The sequence below is a fragment of the Pleurodeles waltl genome, chromosome 3_1 (genome assembly GCF_031143425.1).
Source record: "Pleurodeles waltl isolate 20211129_DDA chromosome 3_1, aPleWal1.hap1.20221129, whole genome shotgun sequence".
In the NCBI taxonomy this organism is placed as follows: domain Eukaryota; kingdom Metazoa; phylum Chordata; class Amphibia; order Caudata; family Salamandridae; genus Pleurodeles; species Pleurodeles waltl.
Window position 1 is genome coordinate 20,950,703 of NC_090440.1, and position 13,810 is coordinate 20,964,512.

Genomic DNA, 13,810 nt, shown 5'->3' on the forward strand with positions numbered 1-13,810 from the left:
CCAATCACATTGCAAAAGTCAACCCTCTTGCAGTGCTCGGCAATACTACAGAAGATATTCACTTTATACATTAAGGAGGGGATATTCCTAGTTCATGGAAGGATAAAAGTAAACTCATGTTTTTTTTAAAGAGCTGTTACGTCATCAATTTCTCTTGAGCTTTTTGAAAAATCATGAAAAAATATTATAATTACTAAAAAAAAAAAAAGTTATTATTTAACGATCAACATTCTGGCCAAAGGGTCATATGTACACTATCTGCATAATAGAAACCATCCGCACTTTTGGTATTTAAAGGGGTTAGACATTTTTTGGGGCTTAAAAATATGGCAGATTCAGCAACTAAGAACCATTTATGAGGTAAACATGCTTATCATTAAAGTATCACTGCCAGTCAAAGAAACTTAAGGTACAATCTGGAAGCAGAATCCCTATCGATCGAGGCCCTAAGATTGGACCCAGGGATAAGCTGTATAACAGGAAAAGAATTTACACAAGTGATCACTTAGTGTAATGATTTCTGCAGGCATCACCCAGGTGAAAAGGGCAAGATATTCTGAAGGAAATGAACAAACCTACAAGGTTTTAGTGTCCTGGGACTGGAAGAAGGAGAATGCAGCCAGGATTCCCTCTAGAACTGTCTTACAAGCTCAATGTAAATTGACTGCTTATCAAAAAGCTTGTGGGACATTGTTTGAGAGCAGAACGCCACAATCCAGTACAAACGAGGAGTGAACAGGTCATTATTACTTGCTGGATGACTTAGTGGCCGAGAAACATCATTTTATGTTAATTTTAAATCAGGAAATCTGTCTCTAGCCTTAGATAAAGACTTGTAGTCTATCATGGCTAAAGACTAACTTCTGTAAAGAAGATATTACATCACATTCTTATTTTATTCAGGATTTAATTTTTTGAGGGCTCTATCCGAACCGCAAAGAAAGCTTTAGTCTTTCACACAAGTCGGTGAAAGTAGGCTTATAAAATTTCTAAGGGGGCTGATTTATTTGATCGGGATGTTTAGTAAAGATCTTCATATGTAACCTCCTTGTGATTCTACTCTCTATAGAACTGAGTGTAAGATTTTAATAAATGACAAAAACCTGACATTGATGGGTGAAATCTCAATGAAGAGGGCATGGAAGACGAAATGTAGACGTGAGACAAGCTCACTACCCACCTGTGCCAACAGAGAGACTCACAGAGGTAAACACACACCAGCTAAGGCCCAGAAATGCAGACACATATTGTCACTCACACTGGTGCACTCATGCAGACAGACTGAGCGGGAAGAGACTTACACACTTTACGGGAAGAGATACACAGACGCGGAGATTTCAGAAGGGTGCAAGGTACGTACAGCTATTGGTAAGCACCAACCAGTGCAGAGTCCCACCAATGCATGTACACGGGTGGGTGTACACGTGCAGTATGGAAGTACATACACATAGTAGACAAAAGACACAAACGTGTGTACATGCACACACTCATCATGTGTGGGGGCAGAGACACAGACTGATACTCACGGTTCCGTCACCGCCACACGCCAAAATTCGTAAGGTGGGAACCTTGCGGTACATTTCCAGCCTGCAGGAAAACAAGAGAGGCTTGACAGACAACCCTCGTGGACCTCTGCTGCTGAATCTCATCACACGTACAGGAAAATAATTTCTACAACATTACAATAATCGACTGCATACAGAGCACGTGCAGTTCAATCAGCAGCGCTACCCACCTTCACAAACCGCGCAGGTTTCATTAGTGCAAGCGTCTTACACACAGAGCGCAGGTTGCACACACAAAACTGAGTACCAAAGGACAGCGGTACAGCAAGCTCAGTTCAAAAACATGAAGGACAGGTTTCGGTAACAACACCGCGCAAGAGCCTTCATCTGGAGTAACACATAGTTGGAGTGGCTGCTCTTACATGTTCATAAAACACTATCATGCGTACCAACTTTACTATTTGGTATTTATTGTTTGAATATGTGTGTGGAAATCAGATTTGTCCATACAGATTTGGTGAATAAGATTTTTGTATCCTTCGAATAACCTGGATGTCAACCCCCTAACAGCAAGCAAGCAGCAAAGGAAATATTTGTACTGTGGAAGTCAGGATATCAGCCCTGGGGGGTTGAAAGCACTAACATGTTCATCATAATAGGATAATGGGTACGGGGAGTTAAAATTCTCACTCCTGAAAATGTTCAAGTGAAAAAAGAAAAATAACCCATTTTAGATTGTTTTGAACTAGGTTGGATTTTAGTGACATGTCTTATTTCGCCTTCGCTCTGTGATCTCAAAGGACTGTTGAGCTGGATGAAATATTTCATTTTGATGCACAGCAGGGCTCTTTTGGACAGCACAGAGTAGAACTGGCAGTTTTCCATAGGAGCTTGGCTGCACTTCCAACTGAATATGTTAAAAAAGGAGAAACAGTGCTATTTAAAATGTGATGCTTAATCCGCACTAATTCCAGAATATGAGATTTATGAAGATTCTTAAGGGGCTTTGAACAATCTTTTACCAACATGCCAAAAGCAGAAACGTTGTGAAACTTTCAAATACTTATGAATTGGAGCATCAGTCAAAACACAGGCAACTTCAGGGGCAATTGTGAGAAGAAACCTTGAGGGGAGTGTGGGGGGATCAGAAATCCACTCTCCCTCAAGCCCCATTTAGCACTCTGTTTAGTGGCAAGAACATTAAACATCCCACCGGAGCTTAGCCTGCAAAGCTACATATCATAATGGAACCCTCAAGCCCACTCTTTCCCCTGGGCCACTGGCCACAAAAGCAACTCGTGGCCTTGTGCACCACAGAGCGAGGGGTGGGGCATTTTGAGCTGCAAAGCAGAAATGAGAAAAGAGAGAGACTGGCAGTTGGATGGGGGTCGGTCACACCCTTCCAGGCATTAATGTAGGTTCAGGTCACAATTACAGTTGTGTCCCCTCTGCACCACCCCAGTCGTCAGACCAGAGAGAGTAACCTGTGGCCCGCCTTCTCTTCGGGAAGGGTGAAGTGCACCTCCACATGGACCTCCAGTGGGTATGGCTGACCAGGAGCAGTGCCAGGGTAAGGGCTGGGTGCTGCTCTGCTCACAAAGACCTCCGAAGGGGAGGCCATATTGGTTTCTGGGTTAGGAGAGAAGTTAGGGCCCTTCATGTTGGAGGTGATGTGAGGCGTAAAGATACCCAGGGGATGAGGTCACAGCTAGTCAGAAGGATTTACAGGAGAGAGGCAAAACTCAGTAGAGGGCCTGGGTGTGGGAAAGGGCCCCTGGAGTTGGGTGTATGACCCAGTGGGTTTGGAGAGTCCCTAGTGTGACACGAGGGCCTCTAGGGAGCATGGCTGGATCACAGAGAATAAGGAGTGCCTCGAGATGGGCACAACTATGTGGGGGGTAGGGTGGTTTAGCTGAGGCACATTAACTCTCTCCCTCCACCCGTACGCATACACACACACACACACCATTACCACCAAAGTTGTGGCTGACACACACACACACACACTGCATTACCACCAAAGTTGTGGCTGACACACACACACTGCATTACCACCAAAGTTGTGGCTGACACACACACACACACTGCATTACCACCAAAGTTGTGGCTGACAAACACACACACACACGCACACACACTGCATTACCACCAAAGTTGTGCCTGACCACATGGTTATCAGGGGTGGGGCTAGAGTAAGAAAGATTAAATTTGGGTTGGAGTGTGCGGGACCTCAGAGTTGAGGTTGGCAACCTGGGCATCTGGCGGCATACTCACGCATCCTTAGGGCCTCCCTGGCTGAGGTCGAAGACTTGCCGGGGGTTCAGATACCACATGAAGGACTGTATGATCTTGGAGCCCTGTGAGGGAAAAGGAAGAGAGATGAGGATAGGAGGAAACACAGGGACAACTTTGTGGAGGTGGATGGATGGAGGTTCCCTGCAGTGCAGTCAGATTCTTAAGACGCGAGCATCAGTTCTTCAATGTCCCCCTACTAGCCTCAACTTCCTGCACAGGTGAAAGTCTGGAATAATTTTGGCAGCTGCCTAACCCTGGGTTTATTTTTTTCAACCAGCTGAGAGTCCCCTCTCCACCTCCATCCATTTTTCCTAATGTTCTCAGATCCTAGAGCTCATGCAGGTGCAGGCTCCAGAAGAGTAATCGCGGAGGGCTAAACTCACCCTTCTCTTATCCTCCAAGAGCAGCCTGCCTGTGTTCTGGCTCAGCAGTGAGTGCACGACTGGAGACAGTTTAAGTCAGCTTTTCATTGTACATGTGTGACTAAGGAGTACCACCTCCCCACCGAGTGGTAAAGTCCATGCAGTCACCCACAGCAGGATCCTTACTTTGCCCAGAGTGTGTACACAATATTGTGTCTCATACTTGTGAACTCTGGCAGGAGGCTGCAGGTGATGCTTGAAATATCATCTTTTGCTTTTGCGAGGCCACCCTCGCCATACCACTGTCCTTACCTCCTGCAAACCATGGCCTGCTGCAGGGTCGCATTAATGAGATGTGAATGAGATGTACTCCTTAGACTGCATTGAGCAACCCACTGGCCCTTGTGCTTCTGGATCCAGAGCCGACCTGGGAACCACAGGGTGCCTGACCCAGGTGAGCAGTGATGATCAAATCTTTGTTTAAGGTTACATAGACCTACAACTGTCCCATCATCTACAAAAGGGGCTACCTAGAGACAAACCCCCGATCCCACCTTCCAGTGAGAGAACAGCAAGCTGTGATTTTTCAGGAGTTTGGTTTGGAGTCTCCTCAATCAAAGGGTCCCTCTGGATAGAACATTCCTTCTCTATGCAGCAATGTCCATGAGCCTATGAAATAATATAAGATATTTTTAAGCTAGTGGGCTTGAGACCGCAATGCACTTCTTGCCAGAAAAATACAGCTTTCCCCAGTATGCTTGGAAAAGAAGTTGTCAAACACTGTCCCATCCCAGAGTGGTTGTTGCCCACATTTTTAAACAAAACTCATTTTAGACTGGAAGCGGAACCCCTGTCCAGCTCCCTATATTGTATATGTACTCGACCTAAGCAGTCAATACTTGAAAGTCTGACAAGTTTTACCTGAAGTTGGAGTTGTAGATTATCCAAATCCCCCCAGTTAGACCACGCTGGGTGAGCTTCTGTCTGGTACCCGACTAGATTAGACTCCCGCCCAAAAAAGACCACGTCTACAAACCAAAGCCTCCACCAGCAGAATGACATCAGTGTCCAACCCCAGGATATGCTATGCTTGTCCTGATCACAGATTTGAAACACTCTTTGTGAGCCCCAGTGACTCCTGAAGCAGAGTCAATAAAATAGGTAAGACGAAGTACAGGGAAGGTGAGCACCATGGACCGGTGACCCCAAGATCCTGACATATGTCCCGCACCCACCAAAGACCGCACGTTAACCCCTGTGGCTCCAGGTGCCACATAGACTGTGCCAATCTACCTGGCATCTTTTAGAGTCTGTGACCCATGCATTCGAATAACTACAGAGGTGTCAAGAGACACTTGGGGTCCCACCCATCCAGCCCCAGCTTGTGTGGCACTGAGCTCTAATGACTGATAGCCCTGTACTGGATCCATTAATGGTGAAGAGTGTTGGACTGTAGAGAAACTCAAGGTCCCAGTTCCCTGGTAGGCCTCTAACAGTATTCTAAGGGAGTACCAGTCCTCTTACAAGATCCCAGAGAAAGAATCGCACTACCAAAACAAGACAATATGGAAATATATCCCTCAAATTTTTCCAGTGGCATCCACCCAGTTTATAAGATTCTTCTCACTCTTGGTTGCACATGCACAGAGCACTGAGAAATTGTGACTTTTACTGAGCGCATTAATCCTGCTCTGGGCCTAAATACTGAACCTCAAAGCACCCAAACTTAGCGTCACCTTAAAGCACCATGTCAACGTGTCTGTGACCAGCCAATTCCAAGAAACTGGCATTTTTTTTATCCATCTACAGCACTCTTTAGAACTGTGGGCCAAAGTTGCCTCTGGGGTGCCAATGAGCCACGAAAACTGAAAAGTCCAGCATTTTCCTTTCTAACCATTTCTGGCCAAATGAGGAAAGGAACAGGCAGAACAGTCTTGGAGCTTATTATTAGACGTTAATAAGACTGGTGCTTTATATAGCTCAGAGCTTGATTTGTAAAAACAAGAAGTGCCAGGGCTCCCGTCAGGAGACCACTGCCGCTTGCGTCACCCACTGCCACTGCCGGCGACGCCAATGACAGCACTAGCACAACCACTGACTATCACACTCTTACAAATGTGACAATTCAGACTAGTCCAAGCCCCCAAATGTATAAGAATGGCCTGGACTCCAGATAGTTGTCATTTTTAATGTAAACTTAATTAATTAACAATCAATCTCTAAACTGAGCAAAAAGCGCCACCATGTGGCAGACTGTTATAAGTGGCGGTGCCGAGCAACGGAAAGCACCGGCTCAAATTAACCACTGGTATATGCACATAATATAGTTGGTTCACTGACCACCTTAATATCAACACGTTGCCTGAAGAACAGACTTTTGAACAGACTGTGACCAGAGTGCCCCAAGTGAAAGCACAACAGTCTAACACACAGAGCACAGAAAGGAAGGAATCCACCAATTCTTTCTTACAACCCTGAATACCAGTGGCGTAACATTGGCCCTCACAGCCCCCCATCATGCAAAAGGTGGGGGTGAGGGGCTCGACACATTACCCAGGCCTGAAACCTCCTGAATGAGTCCAGAGGGTGGCCCCAGCATGTACTTTGAATGGGAGCCCCTCAATTTTCGTTACGCCACTGCTGATTACATTTTCATTATCATTCCGGGGTGTCATAAGTAGAGATGAGGGGGGTCTGCAGCATCCCCATAAAACACTGCAGGAGATCAGAAGGAGAACGATCAATAAAGAGGCCTATTTTGTGTTCATCTTGTAACTTTTGCTGTGCATTCAAAGAGGTCAAATCTCAGGCAATGTCTTCTGATAAATTGCTGCTTATTTTGTCTAACATGGAAACTGGTGTTTACTCTTACCAGTTAGCACTGTAAAGTGAGTGCATTTTGTAATCAAATGACAACCCTCCTGGGTTACAGAAAGTGTGAAAGGAGAAACCTGGAGTGTGTCATATGTTTTCTAATACCCACAACATGTTTCAAAATATATCAGCTCAAATATATATAAGATCAAATTGTGCAATTTATTATATTCTAATTCTGAATGGAGATGGAAACACAGATTTAACAGGATCAAAACAAACCAAAACATGTTGATTGTATGACACATATATGTACAAACCAAATCACTGTGATATTTTGTGTGTTCACTACAATGCTACCGTGCACCTGCTGAGTGGGCGTGGTTCATTCGGTACACTTGTCCTTCATGTAGTGCTTTCATTAGTCGCACACCTTGTGACTTCAGTGACGTAACAATTATGGCAACACCACAACCCTGAAAGTTATTCCACCACCACTGTTAGTTTGTGCATCTCCAGAACTGTGAAACACACATCTAGTTCTCCCCATTGTACCAGTCTTGTGCTTGTTCAAGTTATCAACTTTTGTATTAAAGCAGGTTTGGCCTTTGCCAAGTGTGAAGTGTTATATTTCATTAGAAACCGACCATTTCCCCAACTTCAGTGTGTTCAACCACAGCTGCCGCTGGTAGGTGAAGACGGCCTTGTAGACCTGGGTGTGGGACAGTTCCCGGGGTGCTGAGACAGGCGACATAGTTCTCTGTGCTGCCACAATCCACAGCATCTTGAGAAAAGGCCTATCCACAACCAAGCCACATGGTTAAAGAAAAAAGTCAGGGGCCACAGTTGTACACTTCTTACATCCAGCGTCCACAAGGAGTCTGCGGCTGTACAGATTGAATACGCTCCTGCTGGCAAAGAGGCACTGACCTCAAGCTTGGAATCAGCCTAGCGCCTAGGGACGCACTCCGTGTGTATAGATCACACCAGGGGCTAAGGAACACTCAGGAAATCCACATCACCACAGTCCCCGAAGAGACGCTGGCTTGGGGCTTGGGCAACACACTTGTCCTTGCTGTCTCATCACATTCATTGACCAGAAGAAAGGGTTACAGGCTGAGGCCCTGTCAAAATAATCCAGAGAGGGGAATACCATGCAGAGGGTCTGGAGCCAAGGAACTAGAGAAAGGACAACCATGCTGGAGTCCTAGAGCCAAGGAACTAGAGAAAGGACAACCATGCTGGAGTCCTAGAGCCAAGGAACTAGAGAAAGGACAACCATGCTGGAGTCCTACAGCCAAGGAACTAGAGAAAGGACAACCACGCTGGAGTCCTAGAACCAAGGAACTAGAGAAAGGACAACCACGCTGGAGTCCTAGAGCCAAGGAACTAGAGAAAGGACAACCATGCTGGAGTCCTAGAGCCAAGGAACTAGAGAAAGGACAACCACGCTGGAGTCCTAGAACCAAGGAACTAGAGAAAGGACAACCACGCTGGAGTCCTAGAGCCAAGGAACTAGAGAAAGGACAACCACGCTGGAGTCCTAGAGCCAAGGAACTAGAGAAAGGACAACCATGCTGGAGTCCTAGAGCCAAGGAACTAGAGAAAGGACAACCACGCTGGAGTCCTAGAACCAAGGAACTAGAGAAAGGACTACCATGCTAGAGCTCTAAATCCAAGGAACAAGAGAAAAGGAGTACCATGCTAAAGTTTAAAAGCCAAAGAACTAGAGAAAGGACTACAATCCTAGATTTCTAAAGCCAACGAACTAGAGAAAGGACTACAATGCTAGAGTTTTAAAGTGAGGAAGATAGAGAAAAGACTATCATTCTGAGGCTCTGGAGCCAAGGAACTAGAGACAGGACTACCAAGGTGGACTTCTTAAGCCATGGATCTAGAGAAAAGACTACCATGCTGTAGTTCTAAAACCAAAAAACTAGAGAAAGGACTACCATGCTATAGTTCTAAAGCCAAGGAACAAGAGAAAAGGACTACCATGCGAGAGCTTAAAATCCAAGGAACTAGAAAAAGGACTCCCGTGCAAGAGTTCTAAAGCCATGGAACAAGAGAAAGGACTACTATGCTAGAGTCCTAAAGCAAAGGAACTAGAGAAAGGACTAATCGTTCAGAGGCTCCGGAATCAAAGAACTAGAGATAAGGTTACCATGGAGGGCTTTTAAAGCCAAGGAACAAGCGAAAGCGCTCATGCTAGAGTGCTAAAGCCAAGTAACAAGAAAAAAGGAGTACCATGCTAAAGTTCTAAAGCTAAGGAACTAGACAAGAACAACCATGCTACAGTCCTAAAATGAGGAAACTAGAGAAAGGACTACCATGCTAGATCTCTAAATCCAAGGAACAAGAGAAAAGGAGTACCATGCTAAACTTTAAAAGCCAAAGAACTAGAGAAAGGACTACAATCCTAGAGTTCTAAAGCCAAGGAACTAGAGAAAGGACAACCACGCTGGAGTCCTAGAACCAAGGAACTAGAGAAAGGACTAACACGCTAGAGCTCTAAATCCAAGGAACAAGAGAAAAGGAGTACCATGCTAAAGTTTAAAAGCCAAAGAACTAGAGAAAGGACTACAATCCTAGAGTTCTAAAGCCAAGGAACTAGAGAAAGGACTACCATGCTAGAGTTTTAAAGTGAGGAAGATAGAGAAAAGACTATCATTCTGAGGCTCTGGAGCCAAGGAACTAGAGACAGGACTACCAAGGTGGACTTCTTAAGCCATGGATCTAGAGAAAAGACTACCATGCCGTAGTTCTAAAACCAAAAAACTAGAGAAAGGACTACCATGCTATAGTTCTAAAGCCAAGGAACAAGAGAAAAGGACTACCATGTGAGAGCTTAAAATCAAAGGAACTAGAGAAAGGACTCCCATGCAAGAGTTCTAAAGCCATGGAACAAGAGAAAGGACTACTATGCTAGAGTCCTAAAGCAAAGGAACTAGAGAAAGGACTAATCATTCAGAGGCTCCGGAATCAAAGAAATAGAGATAAGGTTACCATGGAGGGCTTTTGAAGCCAAGGAACAAGAGAAAGCGCTCATGCTAGAGTGCTAAAGCCAAGTAACAAGAAAAAAGGAGTACCATGCTAAAGTTCTAAAGCTAAGGAACTAGAGAAGAACAACCATGCTACAGTCCTCAAATGAGGAAACTAGAGAAAGGACTACCATGCTAGATCTCTAAACCAAGGAAACTAGAAAAAGGAGTACCATGCTAGAGTTCTAAAGTCAAGGAACTGGAGAAAGTACTATCATGCTAGAGTTCTAAAGCCAAGGAACAAGAGAAAATGAGTACTATCATGCTGGAGTTCTAAAGTCAAGGAGCTTGAGAAAAGACTACCATGCTAGAGTTTTAAAGCCAAGGAACTAGAGAAAAGACTACCATTCTGAGTCTCTGGAGCCAAGGAACTAGAGAAAGGACTATGATTCAGAGGCTCTGGACTAAGGGAATTAGAGAGAGGACTACCATGGTGGACTTCTAAAGCCAGGGAACTAGAGAAGGGATTACCATGCTGAGGCTCTGCAGCCAAAGAATTAGAGAAGGGACTGCTGTGCTCAGGCTCAGAGACCAGAAAAAGCTTTGGCCACACTGGACAGGAAAGTGGCTCTGGTTACAAGATACTGGGAAAGGTTTTTGAGATTCCTCTTTTTACAGCACAATGGGACAACTGGACTTGTGTAACATGTTCAGTGGAAATTTGTGAGGGAGGTAAACAGCCCCCCTGGTGTGGTGACAAGGCGGATGGGTCCAGTTTATAAAGTGTCCCTCCCACACCCTTACCTGATTTCCTCCACTTTTAGGGTTCACAAAGACTAGGACTGGCTTCATGAGTGCAGATGGAGAAGGCTTCACGATGAAAGGTCGCCACCGCCCCTCCTGAAAGATTAACAACAGTGGTCTCAGCAGGGGCAGCTGTAACTGGAATGTTCATCGCCCACAACTCATAACCAGTAGCTTGTCACACCGTACACACAACCATTGGTGCACTGATCTCTAGCGGCTGGAACAGCAATCTCTGGGGTACCCTTCACCAGTCACCCATACCCATCAGCCACTCCTTAGGCCCACCACCCCTCTACAAGCACAATGATGTCAACACCCCTCGAGGTCTCTTGGCACTCATTTACTATTCGGCCTAACCAAACAGGTAAGATTTTAACTTCTGCTTAAAGTTTGTTAGTGCCAAATAGCAAACAAGCACTTACACAGTGACTCAAAAAAAAAGTGGGGGTAGTAGACAGCAAGGGTCACACTTGCAATATCTTAAGCCCCTCTCTGGGTTAATGAAAGAACACCGTAAATGTAGCAGTTCATTTATTTGTTGGTTCGCTCGCCCTACACACGAACAACATCCCCGAACTACAACCCAACTGGCGAGCCTCACCTCTGCACCCTTTTTACTTGATTTCCTCTTGAACGAAGTTCTCTTTTTCTTTTTACTGGATTTCAACGAATTCTAAAGAGTGAACAAAAGAAGAATTATATCTGGAGACTGCAATTCACAAGGCAGGGCTCCGCAAGAGATTGAACAGAGACTGGTTTCAATTAATACAACATTTCACAAATCAGAGAGAAGCTCACACTCTGGCAGCCGTAGCAAACAGTGCAAAATAAAACACACCCTAACCCACACACACACACACACAAAAGAAATCACTCAACTGAGGGGAGATCACACTTTAGTTGTCATAGCATACACAATGACGAAGAACAATTACCTGAAGAGAGATCATACTCTGGCCACCATAGACATACACAAGGGAGATCACTCTCTGGCCACCACAGACACACACCACAAGGGAGATCACACACCACAATGGAGAACACACTCTGGCCACCATAAACACACACCACAAGAGAGACCACGCTCTTTGGCCACCATAGACACACCACAAGACAGATCACACTCTGGCCACCATAGACACAAATCACAAGGAAGATCAGACTCTGATCTCCCTAGACACACATCACAAGGGAGGATCAGTCTCTGGCTACCACAGACACGCACCACATGAGAGATCACAAACTGGCCACCATAGACGCACACCACAAGGGAAACCACACTCTGGCCACCACAGACACACACCACAAAAGAGATCACACTCTGGCCATCACAGACACACACCACAAGAGAGATCACACTCTGGCCACTATACACATACATCACCAGGGAGATCACACTCTGGCCACTATACATGCACACCACAAGGGAGATCACACTATGGCCACCACAGACACACACCACAAAAGAGACCACGTCTTGCCACCACAGACACACACCACAAGAGAGATCACGCTGACGAGAAAGAACACTGAAGTCCAGAAAAAGGTGGGTAAGACAGTGACTTTATTTGTACACAAGCTCAATGCAGTGACCACCAGCACCTCAGACAAGGGCATCTGCCAACTCTCCACAGACGAACCCAACATTATCTAGGTGTACATCAGTGGCAACAGAACTAGAAGACACACCCCACACACCTTCCCACTTTAACAAAAGAACAATTAAATAGAAGGTAAATTGAGGGTGAACGATAAAAAGAATCAAAATAACTGGTATTTATATATGAGCAAATATGAGAAAGCCTGAATAGCGGACAGAATGGTGACATAATCTTGTATCTTGAAACTTAGCACAACATAAAATCCATGAGATGACTCAGAATGTGCCTGGCTCAGACTGTCCTCGTGGGGTACACGTCAGTGCCAGACACATTACCAGCAGTTTAATGGTTCGCACAGTCAATTTTGTCAGACAGTATGACAGCCATTCTTTGCTTGTTCGATACTCGACTGTCACTAATCCGCACGGCATTAGGTAGCACAAAGAGTAGCGGGATTGAGGTCGGGACCTTAGACTCCCCTTTCAGAACTCAATCAGGACTCAATTTTTTTTTTTTTTTTTATTCTGACCAAACTTCCAAAATTCAGTCTTGCAAATTTGAAGCTACCTTTCACCAATGTCAATCTCAACTGAACTTTCAATGTTCGATTGAAGCGTTCAACAAGGCCATTACTTCTGGGATGGAATTTGACTATCCTCACATTCTTGGTACCCTCTCTTGTTTTCTGAGACTACCTGTGTGCCATTGGATGTACACGTTTACTGGGATAACCTCTCCTGGACGCATGCAGAAAAACTAGATAACTGAGTTCCAGATCAATTGGTCAAATAATCAATAAGTATGATAACATATGTTGATGTTTCACCTAACACACTGAAATGGCCAGAGATGTCTAAAGCCAACTTAGATCAAGGTACCAAAGGCGCCTTGATAGGGGTTACAGGAGAGGGCTTGGTAACTTGTGACTTATTGCTCAAAATGTATGCACCACAATCGCTCAATTAACACTTCATGGCTTTAATCACACCAGACACCCAAAGGTCCTCTTGTACCCTGCATTTCTTTGCTATGGTCCCCAATGTCACATTTGTGGGCCAACTCCAGTAACTTCCTTTTAAGTTAAGTGGAGCAACCAACTGCCCAATCGGTTGCAGCAAACCTTCATTGCATATCAGTTCGTGCACAACCGATGCATACAGCGCCAATTCAGGACTCAACCCTCTTCTTACATTTGACCACCCATTCATGCCCGGTTTCATCACCAGATCCTAGTCCAGACTACTCCTCATACAAAGTCCTGCACAACACTGCCTGAAAATGAGTAGCCAAGCACACCCTCTCCTGTTCATCCCACACCATGGCAACATCAAGAGGGTTTTTTCTTCAGAGAAAATAGATTACAATATGTATTTTCCAGGACACAAATTTAATATTATAGTTGTACTCTTGTAGACTGCCATTTGGCTATCTTAGGCATGCATTAG

The 13,810-nt window shown here is 45.0% G+C and overlaps 1 protein-coding gene across 15 annotated transcripts in view; it reads right to left on the reverse strand.

The window, feature by feature from the left end:
• The window catches only part of DGKZ (diacylglycerol kinase zeta), a 731,702-nt gene that overhangs the window by 262,689 nt on the left and 455,203 nt on the right, over window positions 1–13,810 (reverse strand). For all 15 annotated transcript variants that reach the window (XM_069221731.1, XM_069221725.1, XM_069221730.1 and 12 more), the window contains 4 exons: window positions 11,366–11,437; window positions 10,762–10,857; window positions 3,780–3,862; window positions 1,527–1,587 (listed from right to left, as the gene is read on the reverse strand). In XM_069221731.1, coding sequence (XP_069077832.1) covers window positions 1,527–1,587; window positions 3,780–3,862; window positions 10,762–10,857; window positions 11,366–11,437 — 312 coding nt within the window. The remainder of the gene's footprint in view (window positions 1–1,526; window positions 1,588–3,779; window positions 3,863–10,761; window positions 10,858–11,365; window positions 11,438–13,810) is intronic.